Here is a 23,102-nt window from a genome sequence, read left to right on the forward strand (position 1 = left end):
CAGGTGCCCCTAGATTTTTCAACAATTTAAATGATCACTTTTCACTAAGCTTCTATCATATTTTTAAAAAATTTTAAAAATTCTTTATGATTGAAAATAAAATTTTGGGGGGGCACCTGGGTGGCTCAGTGGGTTAAGCCTCTGCCTTCGGCTCAGGTCATGATCCCAGGGTCCTGGGATCCAGCCCTGCATCGGGCTCTCTGCTCAGCGGGGAGCCTGCTTCCTCCTCTCTCTGCCTGCCTCTCTGTCTACTTGTGATCTCTGCCAAATAAATAAAATCTTAAAAAGAAAAAAAGAAAAAAATTTTTTGAAGTTTGTGATTTCATTTATTATTTATTCATTTTTAAAGAGAGGGGCTGTGAGGGGGGTTTGGAGGGGAGAGACAGAGGGAGAAGGCGGGAGGGAATCCCAGGCAGGCCCACGCCCAGCACAGGGCCCATCTCACAATCCCGAGATTAGATCTGAGCGGAAATCAAGTCAGACTCTCAACAGACTGAGCCCCCCAGGTGCCCGTCTTCTTTTTTACACACGTTATACATGATGTGATGGGGGTTTCTCATTGTTTCATAGGTTCTCTTCCAAGAAGGAACAGGTCCCTGAGCACAGAAAGGGTATTTCAAGCTACTGTCTTATCCTTCAGTGTCAAGCTGGCCACACCAAGGGGCTCACTGAGGACTCGCGGCTTTGGATCCTACTGAACAGCCATTTTCCGGTCTCAGGGAGACAGATGGGAAAGTGTCCCCGCAGGTGTCCCCAGCCACTGCCACCGGCTCCCACACTAACAGCGGGGTGGGGGTGGGGGGGAAAGAGAGGGCTCCTGGGGCCCTGGGCTGGCCTATCCAGGCAGTTGCTCCGACCACCTGCAGACTGAACAGTGGACATGAAAACCTGGTGGGTGTTGCTGCAAGCCCAGCCCCGACCCCACCGTGCACGAGCCTCCTCCCATTTCTGCAGATTTCCCCGGGGCGCTCGGGTTGCGCAGGGCTCCTCCCCCCTTGACCCGTCACAACCAGAAAGCGGGGTGAGCCCATTTTTATTTTAGCCCGCAGTGACTCCGGGGTGAATCAAACGAGGTGTCCTGCCCTTTGCACCCCCAGAGAGAAGCGTTATCTGCCGGGAAGGCTGGGATTGGAGCCGCTCTGGAGCCTGGGGGAAGCCGTCCGCGGGCAGGGCCCTCCCGCGCCCTGCTCTCGGCTCGGACCGCACCCCTGCCTGAGGCCCGCACCCTCCCCGCTACCATCTTGCCCCGAGAGCCGGGGGTGCGCTGCGGACGGGCGGGCACAGAGGGCGCCCCAGCGGGGAGTCAGGGAACAGGCCCAAGTCCCCAAGGTCCAGATTGGAAATGTTCAGTGTCCCCCTCCTCCCAAGGCCAGCCCAGGTCGGTGGTCTCCGGGGAGGGCCAAGCTCCGCCCAGGCTGAGGGGAGCGGCCGGGGACACCTTCGGGCGCCTCGGTGCAACTCCTGTTCCCACTTCTCAAGGACACAGGCCTTGAAGGGGAGCCGGGGTCTCCGCTCCGCCGAAGCCTGAGGGCTGGGGACCTATCTGAGAGGCCGACTGGTTAGAAACACACAGACTCGGTTCCCGCCCTCAGTCCCCCTGCAAGGAAGAGGAAAGAGGGACTAGGGGCTCCTGGACGCCGGCTCCGGGGTGCAACTGTCTGGCCCCGGCCCAGCGGCCGCTTCTGGAAGCCGCCCTGCTGGCGAGCGGGAGCCAGGCGGGGAGCCCCGGGAGAGGGGGCTCAGACGCCGGCCAGGGTGCGCGCAGGGGTGCCACTGTCCGCCGCCTGGCGTCGGCACGGGGGAGTCCTGCAGACCTGGCTTTTGGCACCCTCCGTCTCCCACCTCGCAGGACGCGCCCTGCACACCAGGCCACGGACCCTCAGGGCAAACGAGCGCCCACGCCCAGCGGGAGGCAGCGGAGGAGGGGCCGCGGGGACCCGGAGCGCGCCGGGAATCTGCCCCGCCCCCCTCTGTCCTCCGCGGGGCGGGTGGGCGGCCCCACCTGTGACTCTGCGCGGGGTCGGGCGGGGGGGCGTTTGGGGGCCGGCGTGGTGGTGGGACTGGGCGGGGAAGGGGCAGGGGGCGAGGAGGGGGCCTGGGGCCCCCAGCAGCCGCCGCCCCGGCACGGCGGGAGGGCGCCGGCCCAGCAGCAGCCCCGTAGATCTCCCTGGGAGGAATTAGTAATTTGTCCACGAATGAAGGATGGTGGATCCCGCCCCGTTGGAGCCGAGCTCTCTCGGGCGGCCGTTGGGTGCTTGTGGGGGAGCGAACGTCGTCGAGGAAAGGTCCACCGCGCGGTCCCGAAGCACAGGGGCGGCCCGAGGGGAGGGGGGCGGAGCGCTCCCTCGCAGAGGTCACGGGGGCCTGGAGGCCGAAGCCTGGGCGGGCGAGGGCCATGTTGTTGAAAACTGATTTAAAGTCTCGTAGGGCAACAAGTCGGGGGCAGGAATGGACCAGAAGGTGCCGGGGAGGCGGGTGCAGCGGCCTTCCGCTCTCGCTCGGCCAGCACGGGGCTGGGCCCTGGGGGGCGCGTGGGGCGACGGCACCAAGCGAGCGGCCCCTGCGGCCAAGGCACCCTTGGGGGACGCGGGCTCGCGCGCCCAGCGGACGGCCTGGCGGCTCCACGCGCCCCTCAGCTTCCCTGCCGGCCGGGACTAGATGTAAAACAGAATTGCAAAGAAGGGCTCGGGGTGGTGGAGGGTCCCCACCTACCCCAGAGGGAGCTGACGGCGGCCAGGGGGCGCATTCGGGCCACATAGCTAAGACAGATGAGAAGCGAGTAGTTAAAACCCACATTATATAGTTCTGTCGGGTATAAAATTGCATGTGCTGACCCATATATTCTAACTGGAAACGGACTCGAGTCACTTAAAATATTGCAACGTCGATAGGACTAATTAATTGGAAATAAGAAACGAAAGAATACAATTAAACGAGAAGAGAATCATTTTCTAATTTAATAGAGGGACATTTATAAAGATCACAAGCTAAAAGGCATCGAATGATTCTATCGACATTCTATTAAATCAGCCCCCGCGGCCCCTGGCAGTAGGAGGCGGCCCGGGCGAGCGCAGCCTCTCCGCCCGGTTCGGTGCCTCGGTTCAGAGCCCAGGTGGGTGCGGCAGCCCCAGAGCCTGCGCCTGCGCCGGATCCGACACGCGCTCTTCCTGCAGAACTGCCTCTCCTGCCCACGGACTGTCCTCTGCCCACGGCTAGGCCCAGACACTCGCTGTTGTCCCTGGCCAGGCGACTCCTGCCTTCCCGCTCGCGAGTCCTGGGCTCACGGATATATTACAACAAAATTACTAATTGGAAAATGAAATTGTCAATAAAGCACCCCCCTCGCGTATACAATATCCTTAAATATTAAGATATTTTATTAGACCCATTTCCTAACAATAATTTATTGCAATAAAACAGACACCACAGGTCCCCTTAAATTGTCTTTTCATAATGAATAAATTTAAGCAGGCTAATTAATATATAAACTAGCCCAATTTGTCAAGTTGATTTGTATTTTAGTTAATTGTGAAAGTAATTACCACACGGTCAAATTAACAGCTTTCTGGAAATGACCAAGCCTGAGGTTTTATTTCCTTCCTGGGTGAAGAAAATTCATTTTTCCAAGCTCTTGATGTGATGAATAAAAGTCATAAATCTGGGTGATCGGTGCAGGCAGAGTCTAAATGGCTTCATATTTCATTTTAGGTTTAATAGAAATATTCATGCTCTGTTTTAATGAAATTAAATTGAGGGGGGGATGGGGTCGGTAGGCAACAGTGGCCCAGGGCTTAAAGGGACAGCGCAGGTTTTCCTCTCCCCACCCCATCCGCCCACAGGCCACCGCCTGGAGGTCACTTCCCACCTTCGGCAGATCTGCCAGTCCAGCTGGGGGAAAGGTCCGGTGGCCCCTGGAGCGGCCAGCTCGTCTGCGGCCAGGAGGACGAAGCTGCGCGCTGGATTCCCTCCCCAGCTGCACTCTAAGGCAGCCCAGTGCCCTCTCCCACATGCCTGTGGAGGTCACTAAGCAAGGCCAGGCAGGGTCATCTTTGGGTATAGGTGCAACCCCGCCCAAATAACACCTTCCTGCTCACTGTGAGCATTTAGGCCCATGCTGTCCCTGCACGGTCCGAAGTCCACACCCCCTTCCCTTCCATCGCCTGGTGGGGTCCAGGGGAACAATGACCACCAGCTTTGGGACAGACTCTCTGAGGACCCCCAGCCTCACCCACTTACAGTTTCTGCTCCCTGCAATATCCCACTGAGCCCAGCTGCCTGCGAAGGCCCCAACCAGGACTGCCAGGGTGCTGGACAACTGCCCCCAAGCCCTGGGCTGCCCAAGCCTCCCCTCTCAGGAAGAGTAAGTCTTCGGATGGCAGTTTGCCATATTCATCTGCGCTGCTGAGCCTGGAGTTTAGGGGGCCACCTTGTCATCCACTCAGGGGGCAGGAGGTCAGTGGGGCACCCTTGGACCCCAGGCCAGTCCTGGCCCAGCAGCCCCTTAATGGAGCTGATCTGTGACTTGTTGATTTCCCCTGAGCAAATAAGGCTTTGATGCAGTTCCAGCAGGAGTGGTTAGCTGATGAATTGACAAAAACTAATCAGCTTTATTGGGAAACAGGTTAAGGGCAGGGGCGTGTCAATAATTCTCAGCCTGACCCCCTCATGCATTAACCGAGGCAGGCTGATTAGAGTAAGAAGACCGGCTCGCATTTTGCACTGAAATTGCTTTCATAAACTCACCATTATTAGCAGTCGATGCGAGCAGCTAATTTAGAGAAGACATCCCAGGCGTGTCACATCTATCATCCGGGTTTATGTATCATTATCTCATTTACAGAATGTCGCAGTGTAATATGTGTTTTTGGCAATAGGCTTGGCCCCGCGCCGGGATCGCGCCAGGATCGCGCCGCTCTTCTGAAGCAGCACAGCGGGCCCCTCGCCCCCGCACCCCTGCACCCTCCGCCCCGCCTGGAGACGCGGGCGCTGAGGGCGGGGAGCCCGGGACGCTTCCCCCGCGGGCCGCGCGAGCTGGGCGTCCGGCTGCCCTCCGCCACCACACGCACGTGCGCACACTCAAAACGCGCGCGTCCAAACAGCCGTCCACGCGCTCTCACACGCGTGCACACGTGCGCCCGCCGCCGGCCGGCGCCCCAGTCCTTCTCGCGCGCGGCCCGATGTGCGAACTCGCCCCAGCCTCCGAGCCGTCGCGTGCGCGTCCGCGGTTCTGCCCAGGCCCCCCCCGCGCCCCGGACTCGCGAGGCCCGCTGCGGCCGCCGACCCCCGGGCCCCCCCTCCGCCCTCCCGGCTGCCGGCGCGGCGGCCTGACCTTCCCACCCCGGGGCGGGCCGTTCCCCTCCCCGCGCGGCGGCGGCTCCGGGCCCAGATGCGCCCGCGCGTCCGGACCGGCCACCTGTTCCGCCGGCTAATCATCTTAATGCCAGGGCCCAGCGTCCGCGGGTTCGCGCCTCCTGCGGCGACAGACGGCGGCCCCGCGCAGGAGGTTCTCTGCCTTTCAGCGGAATTTCCCAGATGGGCCGAGGGGAGGCCGGGGCGGGTCACCAGGGGCCCTTTAACGAGTTCATTAGCCAAATTATCTTGCGGGCAGCCGGGAGCACGGGAGCCCGGGGCAGGGGCAGGGGCAGGAGGCGGCGGGGGGGGGGGGGGAGCGCAGCGGCGGGTCCTTCTGCGCCCCCACCCCTGGGTCTGTACGGAGCGGAGACGGCCCCATCCCGGCGGTGTTAGGAACAAGGGACCCCAGATCCAGGCGTCCGCCGCGACCTTCCATCTCCACGCCGCTCTGGCGTTGGACAGGCCGGAGCCCGCAGGCTCAAAGGCCAAGTGGGAAAACCTGATTCGAATCCCGCCACGAGGAGATTGTACCACAACCCGCAAGGTGACTGAGTGGGCTCCAGCTCCCGCCCCACCGCAGGACTGGAAGTCACCGCTGGCCCCTTTGCGGGGGGTGGGGGGGCCCTGGAGCAAAGCGCCTCGGGCTCTCAGAGACTCGGTTTGCTGGTCTGCGAGACTGGGGTCACGGCGCATTTGCAGCTCTAATCCCTGTTGGGTGAGACCAGGCAGGCATCCCGGCAGAGCAGGAGCCCTTAGCCCGACACCCGCCTTTCACAGCTGCCTTCCCAACCCACACTTACTACGGGGATGACCTCGGCTTCGGACTCCTCTTGGGTAAAACGTTCCGTGTTCAAACGGAAGGGCAGGCAGGGGCTCCTGATACAGCAGCTTCCTTCTGCCCAGCGCAGCGCGCTCCCACCCGAGCTCTCCCTCCCACAGCCTGGGCTGTGATTTGGGGCCGGGTGGGGGGAGCTGCCCACGGAAGGAGCCCGGGAGTCCGGTCCTGGGCAAGCCAGTCAAGTGCTTCCTGCAAACAGAACCACCCCCGCCCCTGCACCCCCACCCCGGCCTCAAGTCCCCTCCGAGCCTCCACCTGCGGAAGAGTCGGGGCAGGGCGGTGCGCGGAGAGCTCGACCACAGGCCCCGTTTGCCGGACTCCGGGGACACCCCCCCAGCTCTGGGAAACAGCACGAGAAGGGATTCATCCCCGTCCTCTCTCTCTCTCTCTCTCTCTCTCTCTCTCTCTCTCTCTCTCTCTCGCTGCAGCCTCAGCTTCTGCCACCTCAGCACTGCTAAAGAGACCAATTAGCAGGGACTTCCTGCCATTACCCGCCGGGATTCGGACATTACCGCGCGACTCTCCAGCCGCAATTTGGAGTCAGGAGGCACTAAAGAGTTCACGCACCAAAGCATTAAAACACCGCGAGCAGCGTCTTGTTAGCTGCGCTTCTCCCCCACAGCCTCCCTACCTGCAGGCCGGCGGCGACGGACCAGGCTGGGGGGGCACCGCCCAGCCCCCCACGACCCCCCCAAACGTGTGGGTCTGGTCTCCCCGGGGCAGAGCTGCCCGCGGAGCTCGGAGACCCTCTCCTTCGCTTGCAGTGGGGAGAGGGTCCCCGGGCCGGTGGGGGTCTCTAGGAAGCGAGTCTTCCGAGCTACACACCTCTGCCTGCCGGGGCAGGTGCGGGGAATGAAGCCAGAAGGCCCCAGGCCAGCGCTCACTGGCCGCGAGGGGCGGCTCAGGCGTTAGCTGACGGCCTGCGGTCACCAAGGTTGCAGCGAGCTGGAAAGGCTGACTCCGTCCGCAGCAGGGCTTGCGCTGGCTGCCTCGCTCCTGACAACCGTAAAAGAGTGAACCTGAAATGAATTTAAAATCCTCTATCAAAAACAGAAGCTACTTGGGGAAAGTTCTCCATCTCTGTTGAAGACTGTAGTGCCCCAGCTCGACTAGAGGGGCTCCCAGGACCTTGCCCGAGCTCCGTTCTCCCCGAGGTCTTGGGTGGAATTTGATTCTCTTTGTCACCTGGACCTTCGAATTTGTGCAACAGAGAAGCTGGAAGCCCTTTCAGATTTCCGGATTAGAAGGAAAATGTGGTGCCACAGGGAGGGCGGGGGCTGAGCATCACCCCCTCCCCCGCCATTCACACACACACACCAAGACCTGTCCCTTCTCTTCAGTGTCCACGGAAGCTGGAAGGCTGCCCAAGGTCTGAGCATAAAGCAGATATTTTTGTATCCGGAGAAAATGTCCAAAAATAGAAGACTTTTTGGGTTGCTGGATTTTTAGGCACCGAAATCCTGCAGGATCCTCCGGACCTCTTAGCACAACCCCAGCACTGAGGCCCATTTAGGCTGGTTGCTTGCACCTGGAGCTGGGCCTGGTTCACGGGGACAGACCCACAGCTTGGGGACTTGAGAGGGGAGCTCCCTTAGGGTCGGCCCCAGGGATCTGTGGCTGCGCTTCTAAAGGTGTGACTCGAAATTCAGGTGTAAAGGGCGAGGCCAGCAAGGAAGGGCCTTGAGAAAAGGCACCCAGTGCCTCCAGCAGGGCCCACCTCTAGTTGGAGCCTTCGGTCAGCGGGGTCCCACCATTTCCAGACCCCTTTACAGGCTGAGCGCCCCCGGGTCAGGAAGGAGGTCAGCAGATCAAAGGGCAGTGCTAACAACCTGATACCTTTAGTCCGGGGGCTCTGCTGGTGGGGGGAGGGGCCACCTGCACGGATCTGCCCCTCCTCCTCCTCCCTACCCTGACCCCCGGGCTTGCCTTCCGGTGACCCTAGCCCTCCCTCCCACCATACCCCCCCCAACCCCCCCACACCTGTTTGACCCCAGGCCTAGCTGGCCAGGTACCCCAGGAGGCTCTGGGCTCAGATAATTTCCCTGGACTTGGGGGAAGTGGGGAGAGTGCAGGGACCACGGAGGAACTCCCGCCGCCCAGTGCCCAGTGCCTTGCCAGGTGGTGTTCGGTTTACCTGCTCGCACAGGGAGAAAGCGACGTGTGCTTGATAAGGAACAATGCCCGCCTCCCAGGCTCCGGATGAATATATGGGCTTTATTCCCAACCTCATAGGTTCATAACTCCGGTTAGGCATAGACATGGGTTACAAACAGCTTTTTCTTTTGCAGTTGTTGTTATAAACCACCGAGTCGCCTTTCTACGTCATGAGAGAAGGGTGACTGCAGGCGTATTCAGTATCTTGAAGGGAGACTGTGAAGAGAGAAAAGGGGTGCCATGCCAGGCAGGCAAGGGGCTAAGATGGGGGGAGCTGAGGAAACATGCTTGCTCAGGAAATCGAGGGTTCCCCCAGTCCTCCCACGGCTGCTGGAGAGGGGAGTCACCTGGAGACTGGGGTAGGGAGTATTGCTGGGACCAGACCTTTGATCTCCCGCGAGGGAGGGTGAGGGCCCTCGCTCCGTCTGCCCCAAACCTTCAAAGCCAGCTGGGCTTGATCAATACAGATGCCGGAGACAGGAAGAGCCCTAGCGCTCAGCTTCACACCTCATAAACCACACAAAGACCCCAAATTTCCAAGACCTCTCTCTCCTTCCCTGTCCCCCTCTCTTTCCATACAACTTCCCTGAAAACCTTCAATCTGTATTAACTTTTTCTTAACATCAACAGAATTTATGAAAATTTTAAAGACTTTGGCCCCATAGACTGCATCTGGCCTAACCCCTACTTCTCTAAACAAAGAAACAGAAATCCATACAAATAAGAGTACTGGCATCCAGTCTCATGGCAGTTGGGGGTGGCGCGACCAGGAACCCCCCCCCCCCAGAGGGCTTAATGCTTCTTGGATGCCTTCCTGGGTGCTCCCACAGGTGGTATGGCCTTGGGGGTAAAACCAGGTGAACTTTCCCCTGCGCGATTCCCACATACCTGTCCAGGCCAGCTTCCAGGAAGTGCTCTCTGCTGGTCTTAAGGGGAGGGACGTGCATGCCCCTTCCCCTCTCTGGCGGATTTTAAGGGGTTTCGGAGAAATAGGTACTGTGGGACAAAGAGGGGGGTGAAATCAGTCACTCTGATTTAAACACAATCTCTAAAACGCAATGATCTGGTTGAAGAAATGGGGGCATTTATCGTGTGTAAACATAAAGTTTAGACTGTACCCTGTCCCCGACTAAAATATCCCTGGCTGTGCTTATTTTGCAGAGAAGAGGGCAGCAGTCTCTCCAAGATCAGTCTTGGGGAGTTTCATTCACTCCTCCCAGCCTCCTAAATCACTGCCCTCCATCCCAGGAGTCCCAGCCAACACATGGAGGGGAGGTAGAGAAAGGCCTTCAGCCTTAGAGTGAGCCCCTACCCGAGGTGGGGGCCAAGACTCTCCTGGGGAGGCAGAATGACAGTCAGCATGTCGGTACTGGCCTCGCAGGGCGAAGGGCTTCCTGCCCAGAACAAGTGGCCAAGAATCTCAGGTCTCCTTCATAAACCCTCCTTCCCTAGAGCGAATGGGTGGCACAAAGAAACAGGGTCAGGGACCCCCGAGCACCGAGGGCAGCAGGTGACAGCTGTGTGGCCTCAGCGTCAGACTTGGTCCCACTTCCAACTAGGAGGCTTAACGGTTTGCTGGGGACAAGAGTCTCAACCTCTTGGCACCTCTACTCTCTGAAATGGAGAGGATAAAATCCTTCTCCTAGTGTCACAGTGAAGATTAAAGAGAATTCTAGAAAGCACATGGCATGGGGCTGTGTTCAGGGAAGTTAAGGGCTCTCCCCTCTCTGCTTAAAGGCTGGATTTCATTTCCACCACCCCAGAGACCGCATCTAAAGACCAGATACCATGTAAATGCTGTAATTCCTATTTTACAAATTACGACTGTTTTTGCAAAGCCATATAATATTTATTCCCATCGCTGTCCCTCTATTTCCAGCTAGTATTGTGTGTCTCCAAACTACCCTGTTTTAATGAAGAAAGAAAAAATTTCAGCTCTTGCCAATAGAATCACCGCAGTCGACTCTTGCCAAGGCAAAAAGCCTTTTGAAGGGAAACTAAATGATCCCCACACTTGCCTTAAAAAAAAAAAAAAAATCCCTCCTGTAGCAACCTGATCTGTTAATTTTGAAGTTTACCTGCCCAGATTTTTCCTTCCTCCTCTGCCCCTCCCACGCCCCTACCCTTTACTCACCTCTCACCTGCTTAGGGAGCTGGCTTCAAGGACCCACACCCCCTCCTGCATTCTTTCCCCTGCGGGGGCCAGAGAGCTGTTCTAGCTGAGCTATTGACAAAGCCTGGTACTGGGGGCTGCCTGACTCCCCGACCTGCATGTTGATTTTTCCCGCTTCAGAAAAGCCCTTGGAAGTGCTTTTACTGTAAATATTTGAAGTGTGTGTATGGGGGACGGACGGGGTGGGCGTGAAGTCTGATTCTCACTCCACTACCTTGCTCAGCCAGGGGAAGCCCTGTCGCCCGAGTTCTCAAGCTGCAAGTAGGGAGAGAAGAGAGGCTGCATTTTCCTGCCTGGGGACTAACCAGGGTCAGGATGACCGGCCTCGGGAGGACTCCCGGCTCTCGCAGGCTCTCCAGAACCAAGGTGGGTGCTGCCTCTTGCATGCCCATGGGTGTCCTTCCGCAGAGAATAAGCGCTCTGTCACCAAGGATCCTGTCACTGGCAGATGGGCGACGTCTCCAAGTGGACCTGGGTCCTGCAGGCCGCGGGGCTCACAGACCCTGCCCTCTCTGCCTGGACCGGGCAGGGGCTCAAGGCAAGGACTAGTGGAAGGCAAACTCGCTCACACACATACACGCGACACCTGAAAAGCACGGGACTTCCCAGAGATGAGAAGGTTCGACCTGCAGAGGGGTGACGACAAGGACACAATCTGCTCCCAGTTACCCTGGAGACCCAGGAGCAGGGCCTGGCGACCGGCGTGGTCTTCGTGCTGCTGCCGAAATGCAGCCAGGCAGCTGGATCTGCAAGCCACGCGGGATCCCCGGCGCAGAAGCGCAGGAACTCAGGGGCCGGCCAAGGGACGCGGGAAGAGCGCACGCCGCGGGCTCCAGGGGCCGCCGCGGCCAGAGCCGGGCCGCGTGTCTCCGGAGCTGGGCTCAGACGGCGGGGCCCACACTGGCACGCAGAGGTGCCAGCGCCCGCAGTCCCGCTCGGCACTTGCAGGAAGGCGGGCAGGGTCCCTAGGCTGAGCCTCCGAGTGTGGCAAGGGCGGTCTCCGCCCCGCCATCGCGGCGCAGCCCCCGGGTTGTTTAGGACCCCGCGGCGCAGGGGCGGGGCGGCAGGCGGCCGGGACGGTGACAGGTGCGCCCCTCGGCCAATGGCCGGGCCGGCGCCCCTCCCTGAGCCCCCGCCGGGCGCGCCAATCGGCGGCCGCGCTGCGCTTCAAGTGCGCGGAGGGGCGCGGGTCCCCACTACGGCGCCAGCGGCCTCGGCGCGGTCGCCCGAGGGTCCAGCGCACTGAGCCGGGCTCCCCGGCCCGGCGCGTCCAGGCACTTGCGTGCGAGTGTGTGCGAGCGCGTGAGAGCGCGGCCCGGGGCGGGGCCCGCCCGGAGGAGGCGCCCGGACCATGGTCACCCTCGGCTGAGTTTCCGGCGGCGACTTTGATTATTGGCAAATAATCACCATAACAATACCGAACCCCGGGGCTTGTGGCCGCCGCGCAAGGACTCCGCGAGCCCGCACCCGGCCGCGCCGCCCGCCGCCCGGCCCCGCTCGCCAGCCCCAGACGAGCCGATGGAAAAATCCAAAAATTTCCGCATCGATGCGCTGCTGGCCGTGGATCCCCCGCGATCGGCCTCGGCGCAGACCGCGCCGCTGGCCCTGGTCACGTCGCTCGCGGCCGCCGCGGCCGGCCCAGGAGGCGGCGGCGGCAGCGGGGCGAGCGGCGGCGGGGCGAGCGGCGGCTGCAGCCCCGCGTCCTCGGAGCCGCCCGCGGCGCCCGCCGACCGTCTGCACGCCGAGAGCCCCTCGCCGCCGCGCCTGCTGGCCGCGCACTGCGCGCTGCTGCCCAAGCCCGGCTTCCTGGGCGCGGGCGGCGCGGGCGGAGGCGCGGGCGGCGCGGGCGGCGGACCCGGGGGGCCCCACCACCACGCGCACCCTGGCGCCGCCGCAGCCGCGGCCGCGGCCGCCGCTGCCGCCGCCGCCGCGGGGGGCCTGGCGCTGGGGCTGCACCCCGGGGGCGCGCAGGGCGGCGCGGGGCTCCCCGCGCAGGCGGCGCTCTACGGCCACCCGGTCTACGGCTACTCGGCGGCGGCGGCGGCGGCCGCGCTGGCCGGCCAGCACCCGGCGCTCTCCTACTCCTACCCGCAGGTGCAGGGCGCGCACGCTGCGCACCCCGCCGACCCCATCAAGCTGGGCGCCGGCACCTTCCAGCTGGACCAGTGGCTGCGTGCGTCCACCGCGGGCATGATCCTGCCCAAGATGCCCGACTTTAACTGTGAGTACCGCGCGGGCGCCGGCGCCCGCGGAGGAAGGGAGGGAGGAAAGGGGGGTCCTGGCACAGGGCTTTCCCGCGCGCCCTCCTCCACCGCGCCTCCTTCTCCTTGCTCTCGGCTCTGAACGCGCGGCGGAGGCGCCGCGAAGCCGCCTGGGCTCCGCCCGGGGCCCGCGAAGACTTATGTGGACTGCCCGCTGTGGGACTGGCAGCGAAAGGATTAAAATGGCCACGCGCGGGCCCTGCTCTCTCTTCCTCTCCTAATGGGAAGGGGCAGCGGGAGGTGTGAGACTCAAACCTAATGATTAACCGGCGGGCTGGAAGAGAAGGAAGTGGTGGGGGAAGGCGAGTCAAAGAGCGCCCAAGTTAGGCCGGCCTGGGGATCCAGGCCACCTAAACCAGGGGCTTATCTCCTGGGAAACGAACTTGAATTAGGTACCGCATTGTGGGTTTTGGAGAGACCCCCTACCTCTACCCCAGCCCCTCTCAGGAGGAGAGATTCAGGAACAGAGAACAAGAAATGGGCTTCAAGAAGCCAGGGCCACAAGGCCAGGTCCCTGGCTCTGCTCTGGCCCTTTGCAGAGGTGCTGGCTGCCTCTGTAAGGGTGCTTGAGCCACGGTGTGATGTCCAGTAGGCAGATGGCCGGACTTGAACAGAGCCGTGGTGGGCTTCTTCAGAAGGGGAGATGTGCCTCTTTCACGAACCCCACTGTAGGGATTGGCAGGTGCCCACCCAGAATTGGAGGCTCCCATTAGGCGGAACCCCTCCCCAGGACAGAAGCCAGGACGGCTGGCTGGCCCCAGCCTGGGAGCTGCTGGGTTGTGGGCAGTATGCTTGCCAGGCAGGGCGTACGCCTCCGGAGGCCTGAGCCCACCCGACTTTTTGGATGGGCACAAGGGGTTGGCGTTCTGGGGAGTCTCAATCTTCCCTCTGCTCCCCGCACCGGGCTCCACGGAGAGGCTGATGCGGGAGACTTCATGCTTTCTGCCGCAGAACACCCAAACAAAGAGACCCCATTGTTTCCTTCTGAGTGGATGTGCTTAGACTGGTGACATGCAGGCGTAGGAGAGGAAAAAAAGCAAAGAAGAAAACAAAAATAAACCCTTGGCAGAATTCAGATTCCTCTGCTAGAAGCCACGGTTGTGACTAAACAGAGAAAAGCTAGGGGCCTGAGAGCTGCAGAAGTCACAGGCGGGTGAGAAAATCCCAGCCTGCCGACTGTTTGCCCGTAGCCACCACAGGCTTTCTGCAGCTCAGCTCCCAGAAGACCCTAATGGCCACGCAGCCCGCAGCCCGTCCAGGTGGAAGTCAGCCCCTTCGGATCTGCAGCAGGGAAAGCGGGGACTCACCTTTCAGCTTGGGGCAAACATATCTGAACTTACCGATCCCGGGTCAGCCAAACTCCGGCTCTTCCTGGGCTCGACTGTGAACAGAGCCTCCCACCCCTTCTGATGGCACCTATGATCTGCATGTCCTGGGAAGCTTACTCTCCCACTGAGGGGTGGTGATCTACACACACACACACACACACACACACACAAACACACGCTTCTTCTGGGTGCTGGGTTCCCTGCCACCCGCCCCCAACCCACGGTGCTTTCCTGCCTGAAGCTCAAGGTCGCTCAGAAAGTCCCATTCCTTCTGCCATCCCTGTTTCCTAATGTTGACCTAGAGGTCGCTGAATTAGAAAAGGAATCTAAATATCAAATCTTAAAAGGCGATAATAAACAGGCCAGGATGCCGGAACGTGTTTTGAGAGTCCCTTCCTCTGGTCGCAGGAAAACCCGTTTGGTTTCCTTTAATTGGTTGTCTCTTCTGTTGGATGGCATTTCTCAAACGGTCCCTTTGGAGCCAGTGTTTTAATTAAAGTTCTAATGTATTGTCGAGCTGGGAATTGGGGCCTCATTTAACTAAAGCTGGGGGCGTGGGCCTTCCGTAAAGCAAATTGCCCCCCCCGGGGGGGGGCCTGAGCCCAGCCTACCGGCTGGCCTCTTTTCTTCCCTTTCGTTTATTGTCTAACACTTGTCAGGCTCCTGGGAAATCAAGGGAAGTCTCGTTTTGAGGTCATAAAATTCTCTGTGATGTAACCGTGTGAACGTATGTAAATTCAGCCAAGGGACCTCCTTGCACGTTCAGAAAGCCAGATCCCCGCTTGGCCTCAGCCTTCAATTTGTGAAGTGAGAGCTGTTCTGGAAAGGCGTCCAGTCTCCCGGGGCTTTGCTCCTCCGCAGCCTGGAGGCAGGGCTGTCAGGAAGAATTTTCAGCGGGGAGTGGGCCGGGTTCTCATCGGGCCCAAGATGCGGTCCTTCTCCTTCCCTGCTTCCTCCTGTCTTGGCCTTGGCCCTACCTCTCCTGCGGTAGCTGAGGAGGTGGTGGTGGGAATCCTGCACCGGTTCCTTGCTGGTCAGGAGGACATGGGGCTGGTAATTCCCAGACCTGTTTGTATTTGTGGCTGAGCTGGGGGAGGCTGGCCGAGGAGTGGAGAGGAGCTGTACCTGTACCTCTCCGCTCTCACTGTCTTGCCTGTCAACTTCTGCACTGCACACCACCACCACCACACCCCCGCTGCCCCCAGGTGAAGGGGGCTGCCCTGGCTGATAGGCTCTCTTTAATCGGAACACCCAGACCCTGAGTTTAAAAAAAAAAAAAAAAGAAGTCCCATTAAACCCAAACCCGTATGTCTGTCCCTGGTATCCAGGTCCTGGGCTCGTCCGGTCATCTGGTCCCTTGGGGAGAGGGCGCTGACACTGAAGAAAGAGCAACTCAGCAGGGTCCGGGAGGCCAGGTGGCAGACGTGGGTGGTGGGCTCTGGGGTGCTGGGGGCCCACGGGAGGTCGGAGGACGGCGTCAGGCTGCGGGCCTCACGCCCCTCTCTGTCCCAGCCCAGGCACAGTCCAGCCTGCTGGGGAAGTGCCGCAGGCCGCGCACGGCCTTCACGAGCCAGCAGCTGCTCGAGCTGGAGCACCAGTTCAAGCTCAACAAGTACCTGTCACGGCCCAAGCGCTTCGAGGTGGCCACGTCGCTGATGCTCACGGAGACCCAGGTACGCAGCCCGCCCCACCCCACCACCAGCCGGCCTCCTAGGGGACACTTCCCTCTGCACTCCTGGCGCCTGGAGCGGAGCCTCCTGACTTTAGGGGGACGACTGACGTCCGAGGGGAGAGTTCGCGTTGGCCTCGCTGGGGTTCATGCACCAAGCCCCAAGGTCTGATCCAGCAGGCTGAGGTCAGACCGCGAACTTTGCGCTTGAAGGACCCTCCACGCACTCCCCCACTCTGAAGCTATGGTCCCCAGGCCATGTTCAAGAAATTTTATTCCAGAAAGAGAGGGAACATCTTGAGATTTACAGGTATGGACGCCAGCTGCTCCGGCCCTTCCTGGGCAGTGGGAGAGCACCTCTAGAAAAGGGCAGGAGTCCAGCAGTGGAGGCCCGAGTCTGGGCTTCCCTGGAAACCCCCAGCCCCACTCCTGGGTTTGCTGATGCCCAGGCATGGGAAGCTGCTTCCCCCTGGAGCTTCCGTGTCCCCTACTCTGAAGCCCAAGGTGCAGGTGCTGAGCTGGGGGCCTCCCAAACGGTGGGGATGGAGGTGGCCGCTTCCTCACAGCCTCTCATGCTCTCAGGTGAAGATCTGGTTCCAGAACCGGCGCATGAAGTGGAAACGCAGCAAAAAGGCCAAGGAGCAGGCTGCGCAGGAGGCCGAGAAGCAGAAGGGGGGTGGGGGCGCCAGCAAAGGTGGCGCAGAGGACAAGGGAGAGGAGGAGCTGCTGGGGCCGCCGGTGGTCGGGGACAAAGGCAGCACACGCCGCCTGCGGGACTTGAGGGACAGTGACCCTGAGGACGATGAGGACGACGAGGACGAGGACCACTTCCCCTACAGCAACGGTGCCAGCACGCATGCCGTCTCCTCCGACTGCTCCTCCGAGGCCGACTCGCCACCTCCGCGGCCCGGGGGCCCTGGGCACCAGCCCCTGCCCCAGTAGGGGCCCCGTGCCCCAGGCAGCCAGCAGCCCGGCCAGCCTGTCCAGGTCCAGCCCCGCAGGCCTGGGAGCCAGGCCACCAGCCGTCCCTCTGGGGCTGCCCGTTTGGGCTGCTCTTCAAGGGACAGAGAGAGGGAGGCCCAGCGGGTTCAAGCTTGAACTCCTGCTCTTTTTAATTTCATTTTGGTTAGTGTTGGGGGCCGTGCTTGTGAGAAGAGCTGACAGGTACCAGAGGGAGTCTCATACCCCCTCTTCCCGAATGGAGAAGACGCGAACCTCCAGTGTTGGACGACCTGGAAGACTTGAAACCTTCTCCAGAATGGCCATTCTGCTGAGTATGGAAAAAGGGAGAATGTTTTGTGCTCACCTGTCTTGGGGGGAACTTTATATCATGAGCATTCAAACTGCTGGAAATCTCAACCTGTACTGTCTTTATTTTTGTATATTGTATTTATACATATATATATATATATAAAGAAGCGTCTAATTATGCATGCTAAATTATTATTTAGCTTCTCCCATCGCCCACGATGGAATGTAAAATAAATTGGTTTTTTACTGGACGTGAGTGCAGATCTTTGGGGAGTGAGTTGGAAAAGCCGCTGCACTGTTTTGTTGTTGAAATGATGGGGTGTGGCGAATTCCACGATTGACAGCAAAAGGTGCAAATCAGAACGACAAACAGGCGTCGGGAACACCGCCTCTCCCGGGCTGTGTCGCAGGCGGGGCCCCTGGTTCCCGTCGCTGGGGAGCCCTCGCCGCCGGATGTTGGTAAAAATACCTGAGACCAGAGTCAGCAAGCGCCCCAGTGCGGGAATCTCAGGAGAGCAACTTCGGACCCCGAGTATTTAGCTTTTCATTTCCTTGAGGCTCTTGCTTCACCGGCGTGGAAACGCACCATCGAATGTTTCAGCAAATAAGCTTGAAAACGACGAGAAGATTTTCCCGGCGTCTGGGGGTCCGAAGGCCTCGAGTAGCCCCCGGCTGCTCCCCGGCTCCCTCTCCCGCAGGACCTTCCCGGCTCCGGGTAGGAGCCGCGTTCCTGGGGTCTGTGCACGTGTCCGCAGCAAGTGGCCGGCGACCGGATGGCCTGGGGGGAGGGGGTTGCTGCGGCGGCTCTGGACTGATCCAGCCCGCGGCGGGCGCCCCCCATCACCCGCCGAGCCCGCCGCCGCTCCACCTGCGCGCCCCCCGCCGCTCCGCTTCCCCCACGCCGGGCCGCGGCCGCTCGTGGGCCGAGAGCAGAGAGGCGGCCTGGGCAGGCGGCTTCTCTCTCCCTCCCTCGTGCCCTCCTCCGTCCTTGGTCTCTGCCTCTTCCTCCCCGGCCCCCGGGCGCCCGGCGAGCGCCCCTCCCCCCGCGCGCCCTCTCCCCGCACCCCTCCCGGCTGATGAATGAGTTCACAAGGGCCAGGCGTTTCATTTGGGTGATTACCGCGGGCCTGCGGGGCCACTCCTCTACCTTGGGGCCGGGGCGAGATTAATGCCCTCTCCGGCAGCTCATTATCACCCCGGCTCGTTCCGTGAAGCGCAACGTCCGCCGAGGCCTGGCGGGCGCAGCCGGAGCCGGCGGCAGCAGCTGCGGGCAGGGCGCGGGCCGCGGCCGGGCGGGTCCAAAGGTGCTCTGGGGGGCCGGGGACTGGCTGTGCAACTGGTGGGAAGCCCGAGGGCCCCGAGAAGGCGGGTGGCGACAGGAGAGGGCGGCTGGGGAGGGAGAGAAGAGAAACACAGATGCCTTTGCGGGATCAAAACCAAACCAAACCTTGGCCATCTGCGTCGAGGGCGCTTTAATTTCTAACACATTGGAGCAGCTCAGCCCGAAGCAATCTCTTCCCCCGCTGCCTTCAGTGCGGGGCCGCCCTCGGCTCAGCGCGGGGCAGCCGGGCCTGCGGGTTGCCCCTGCCCCGCCCCGCCCTGCCCCAGAGACAGAACCGTCTGCGGGTCGGGAAGGCCGGCTCGCGCCGCGCGCGGGGAAGCGGAGCCCTGAAGGCCGCCGAGCGTCCTGACCCCGCCGCGGCCCGCAGAGCGCGCGCGCCTTTGGCGCGGGGACTTGGCGGCGGGGAGGCCCGGCCCGCGGCCCCAGCGCCTGCAGCCAGCTGCCTAATCGCGGCGGAATTTATCTCGCTAATAAATTTAATGATCAATTCGTTCTTGTCATAGTAGCTCTTCCCCAAATCAATTATAGCAAATTTAAATATAATCACTGGCTCATCCTCACCCACTCCGGGCACGGCGAACAATTCATTCCGCCTAATGAACGGCCGCCAGGCCCTGCTCCTCCCGCCTCGCGGGGCGTGCCCCCCGCCCGGCTGCCCGCGCCAGTGAGAAGTCTGCAGCCCCACTCAGGACCCCGTTTCCACGACCTGGAGCCAGGTCCTCGCAGTATGGGTCCAGGGACACAAACCACGCTCCACGGGGGCATCGCGGTGGCCTCTCCGAGTTCCACATGGCGAGGGTGCCAGTGGAGACCTGCAGCCCCGAGGGCTGGGTCCCCAGCGAGGCCCCCACCCAAAGTGGAGCCGGCTCCTGCAAGAACCCCAGCCAGACTGGACGGACCCCTGCCTACCAAGGACCGGAGCCTGAGCTCGCTTCTCTTCACCCTAGCGGGAGGTTCTCCTTCGTTCTCAGAAGACAGACATTGCTCTGGCAGTGTTCCAGCATGTGCAGAAGGATGTGGACACAGTCCTTCTTGTGACAAGGAAACCAATCTAAACGTATCTTCCAGGCGACGGCACACACGTCTCTTGTCCAGTCCTGGCGGGTGGCCCAGGGTCCCAGGCCCCTACAGAAGCTTTAATAGCCAGAGTCTGAGAAGTACAGAAACGACTAGAACCTAGAGGAAGTGTCTGTTCCTTGTGAGGTGGGCCTTCCACATCCCAGCCTCTGAGGGAAGTCAGCTTGGCAAGATCAGCTTAAAAGACTTCCTATGACACCAAAAGCAAACATAGGCCAACGGGATCATATCAAACTTGAAAACTTTTGCACAGCAAAGCAAACAGTCAACAGAATGAAAGGCAACCCAGAACTGGGAGAAGATATTTATAAATCATATATCTGATTCGGGGTTAATATGCCAAAATGTAAGAACGTGTACAACTCAACAACAAACGCACGAATCCAGTTTAAAAATAGGCCAAGGGCTTGAATAGAGATTTTTCTGAGGTGGCCATACAGATGGTCCGCAGCAGGGAAAGACACCACCGCCCGCCACCAGCGGGGAAATGCGGGTCAAAACCACACTGAGATACCACCCCTCACCCACACCTCGGCTGTTGCAAAAAAACGAAAACAGCAACAGGCGCCGGGAGGATCCGAGACGCGGCCTCGTGCGCTGCGGGGAAGAGCGTACAGCAGTGCAGCCGCTGCGGAAAACAGGAGGGAGTTTCCTGGAAAACACACGACAAAACCCCAGCAGTCCTGCTTCGGGCTGTCCGTGCACGAGCCCTGGGCATGGGATCGGGAAGCGCGGCCCGTCCACGCGTGCTCGCGGCTGCGGCGTCCGCGGGGATCGCGAGGCGGAGGCGTCCGCTGGGGAACAGAGGAAGCAAGAGGACTACGCGGGCACAAAGGGGTATCATTCGGCCTTTGAGGAGGAAGTCCCGCCACCTGACGCACTTTGAGGACCTTGTGCCCGCGACAAGCCTCCACAGCGGTCCTTACACGTGCACTCTCGGTGGTCGTCGGGGCCTGGGGGGAGGCGAAGGAGCTTCCAGTGGGTTCAGACTTTCAGGCTGGGGAGGCGAGAGGATCCCAGAGACCTTTTGCCCCAGCCCAGTGAACAGTACCGCGCCGGCACCGCGGGCGGCTCCGACAGGCCTTCCTCCCGCTCCCTCCTCCTTCCCAACCCCCTTCCTGCAAGAGGGGCCGGACTTGCTGTGGGAAATCCGAGGCACAGACAAGGTCCAGGAGGGGCGGCCCTGGACCGGGGCAGGACGGCTTCTGGCGATCCCAGGCTGCGCTGTAGAGCGCCCGGCCCCGAACTCCAGGTCCAGGCGGGGCCGTAGAGCGCCTCCGGGGCCTGCGGGGTAACTCGGCCCTGCGGCCTCCCCCGCGCCGCCCCCTCCAGCCCCGGGTCCTGGGGTGGCCAGGCCCGGGCTGCGCTGCTGCGCGGGGGAGTGGCCCGCAGAGCGGTGGGGGTGGCGCAGGGGTGCGGCGGGACCGGGCGGGGCTCGCGGGCGGGGCCCGGGGCGGTGTGGGCGACGTGGGGGCGTGCTCCCCGCCCGCGCGCGCGGCCCCCTCCGGTATCAAAGTCCTGCGGCGCGCTGTGTCGGCCTCGTCAAACGAATCCCTCCGGGGGTGGGACCTGCGCCGCGAGCGCCGCGCCGCTCCACGCCACAAGGGCAAATATGTTTTTCAGATTTGGTTTTTATGGTCGGATTAAAGTTTATTTTCCATAATAGGGCACCTAATAAAACTCATAAAGCCGGGTCGGGCCTCCAGCTGGCGGCCTCGTTTAACACTTTCACTTCGTAAATCACGCACCAGGTGTGTCCCCAACTGGACGCCGAGAAACCCCCTCCCCCTCGTCAGGTCCAGCGAGCGGGCGGGCGGGGGCGGGCGGGGACGGGTGGGGGCGGGTCTTCTCCCCCCTCGGAGGCCTCCCCGGAGGCCCGCGCCCCCAGATGCCCGCCCCCCCCCTCCCGCCCGCCCGCCCCCGGCCCCGCGCCGACCCCGCGCACCTGCCGCCCCCCAGGTGTACACAAGGTTCCGACAATGTGCGGCTCCTCCGGGCCATTGTCCGCCCGCCCTACGGCAGGACAAAGGGTGCCCCCACCCCGGGCGGCCTCAGCGGTGGGGAGGAGCGCGGGGGGGGGTCGGCGGGCGCGGTTTACCCAGCTGGGGGGAGGAACAAAGCCCCGCCGCCTTATCTCGGTGGGGCGCGGGGTCAGGCCCGGGGCGCAAGGGGGGCGGGAGGGCCAGCCGGCCGACGTGGGGCCGAGGTGGGGTCGCCGAGCCCGGTCCTGCGGGGTGGGGGGGAGGGGGAGAGGCGGGCTCCCGCCCTGAGCCTGACGCGGTGACCCGTCGCCCCTGCTGCTCCGGCTGTCCCGACCCCTCCAGCCCCGGGATGGGAAAGGGGCGCCTGAGACGCTCCCAGGAGGTCTGGGGGCGTCGGGCAGAGGCAGTGGGACTCGGGAGCCCCGCGCAGCGCCTGCGGTTAGGGTTCCAAGTTCACCCATTTTCAATAATGACGCCTCCGGTTTTCCTGCCGGTGGTTAATGCTCCTCTCCGCCTTCCCCATTAATATCCTTTCTTCCAAGCGTAAAGTTTCCCCCTCTGTCGTGAAATAACACCTAGAAAAAGGAGAACCAGGGTCGTCTGGGAGAGGGGTTAGTGCGGAGAGGAGGGCGGCCCTGTCCCCGGAGCCGGCCGCCGCCGTGAGCTCCAGGCAGGCGGCGGGCAGGAGGCTTAGCTGCCTCCTGCCAGCTGCGTCCCAGTCCCCGCCGCCAAGCAGAGGCTCGGGGCGGGGGGAGGGCGTGCTTCTGGGTTTTTATAGCAGATAGGCCAACACCACGACAGGAAACTTGCAGTTTTTCTAAAATAGATTTACCTGTAAAACAAATGCACACACAAAAAAAATTTTTTTTCTGGGGCTGCAATATATCCTCAGCACTTCTTACCACCCTGGTGGGTTTATCCTGGTGATGAAATGTTCTGGGGGGGGGATCAGAGACCCACATATGCTCCGGATTGGGGCCTGTGTGACACTGTAGCCTCCCACCTCTCAAAACAGAGAATTATAGCCAACTCCTGCAGTCATTAATTCAACCAAACTTTCTGAATACCTGCTAAGTTAGAGTGGTTCACCCGGTTCCAAGCACTGAGACACATCCATCCTCCTGAGTTACATTGTAGCAGGAAGAGAAGAATAACAAATACATAAGCTATACAATGTAAAAGGCCAGTGAAGACATGAGGTTATGTGCAGGGTAAGGTAAGGCCAAGGCGGATGGGACCGCAGCCGCCACCTGGAACCTCATCCTGGGCCGGAGATGTGCAGCCTTAACGGCAGCGTGAGGAGGCGAGCCTGAGGCGAGCCTGATGCCAGCTGTCTCCTTTCAGTGGCTGGGGGGGGGGGGGGGGGCTTGAGGAATCGTGCAGGACACTGATCTAAGGCCCAGACCACCACGTGCCCACTTCCTAACCCTTCTGTTGGAGTAAATATTCCAGAACACAGAATAGAGAGGCGTGCGGGCAGTGCAAACAGGAATTTTGAGCGAAAAATAGAGCACACGTGTGATTTTTTTTCTTCTTTTATTGAGATCCAATTGACATATAACACTGTTTTAGTTTTAGGTGCCTATTTTCTTTTTTTAAGATTTACTTATTTTAGGGAGGGGGAGGGAATCTCAAGCAGGCCCCACACTGAACGAAGAGCCTGATGCGGGGCTCC

General features: G+C 61.1%; 1 protein-coding gene and 2 long non-coding RNA genes across 7 annotated transcripts; 1 reads left to right on the forward strand and 2 right to left on the reverse strand.

Moving 5' to 3' along the window:
- Positions 1 to 2,933: 2,933 nt before the first annotated feature.
- LOC309845598 lies at positions 2,934 to 11,588 on the reverse strand. Of its 4 annotated transcripts, none has more exons than XR_014301364.1 (7): positions 10,823 to 11,588; positions 9,233 to 9,340; positions 8,325 to 8,560; positions 7,016 to 7,209; positions 3,866 to 4,023; positions 3,543 to 3,730; positions 2,934 to 3,274 (listed from the first exon to the last, which is right to left on the reverse strand). It is a non-coding gene; the product is annotated as an uncharacterized lncRNA (long non-coding RNA). The 4 variants fall into 4 exon arrangements; XR_014301366.1 differs by adding an exon at positions 9,657 to 9,792 and having other exon boundaries at positions 7,016 to 8,560; positions 10,823 to 11,011; XR_014301365.1 differs by having other exon boundaries at positions 7,016 to 8,560; positions 10,823 to 11,011.
- Positions 11,589 to 11,723: 135 nt separating this feature from the next.
- Positions 11,724 to 17,156, forward strand: MNX1 (motor neuron and pancreas homeobox 1). Its single transcript, XM_082693791.1, has 3 exons — positions 11,724 to 12,738; positions 15,619 to 15,779; positions 16,358 to 17,156. Exons 1-3 carry the CDS (start codon positions 12,036 to 12,038, stop codon positions 16,715 to 16,717), a joined length of 1,224 nt encoding a protein of 407 aa, XP_082549917.1. The 5' UTR covers positions 11,724 to 12,035; the 3' UTR covers positions 16,718 to 17,156.
- A 181-nt stretch (positions 17,157 to 17,337) lies between these two features.
- LOC309845600 lies at positions 17,338 to 20,761 on the reverse strand. Of its 2 annotated transcripts, none has more exons than XR_014301369.1 (3): positions 19,278 to 20,761; positions 18,174 to 18,415; positions 17,338 to 17,804 (listed from the first exon to the last, which is right to left on the reverse strand). It is a non-coding gene; the product is annotated as an uncharacterized lncRNA (long non-coding RNA). The 2 variants fall into 2 exon arrangements; XR_014301370.1 differs by having other exon boundaries at positions 18,147 to 18,415.
- Between the last annotated feature and the right edge of the window lie 2,341 nt (positions 20,762 to 23,102).

The sequence above is a fragment of the Mustela nivalis genome, assembly GCF_964662115.1.
Source record: "Mustela nivalis genome assembly, chromosome: 12".
Lineage (NCBI taxonomy): Eukaryota > Metazoa > Chordata > Mammalia > Carnivora > Mustelidae > Mustela > Mustela nivalis.

Coding starts and splice junctions, on each gene's coding strand:
- MNX1 (XM_082693791.1), top strand. CDS start 12,036: ATGGAAAAATCCAAAAATTTCCGCATCGATGCGCTGCTGGCCGTGGAT. Junction 12,739..15,618: donor CAAGATGCCCGACTTTAACT/GTGAGTACCGCG, acceptor TCTCTGTCCCAG/CCCAGGCACAGTCCAGCCTG. Junction 15,780..16,357: donor TGATGCTCACGGAGACCCAG/GTACGCAGCCCG, acceptor TCATGCTCTCAG/GTGAAGATCTGGTTCCAGAA.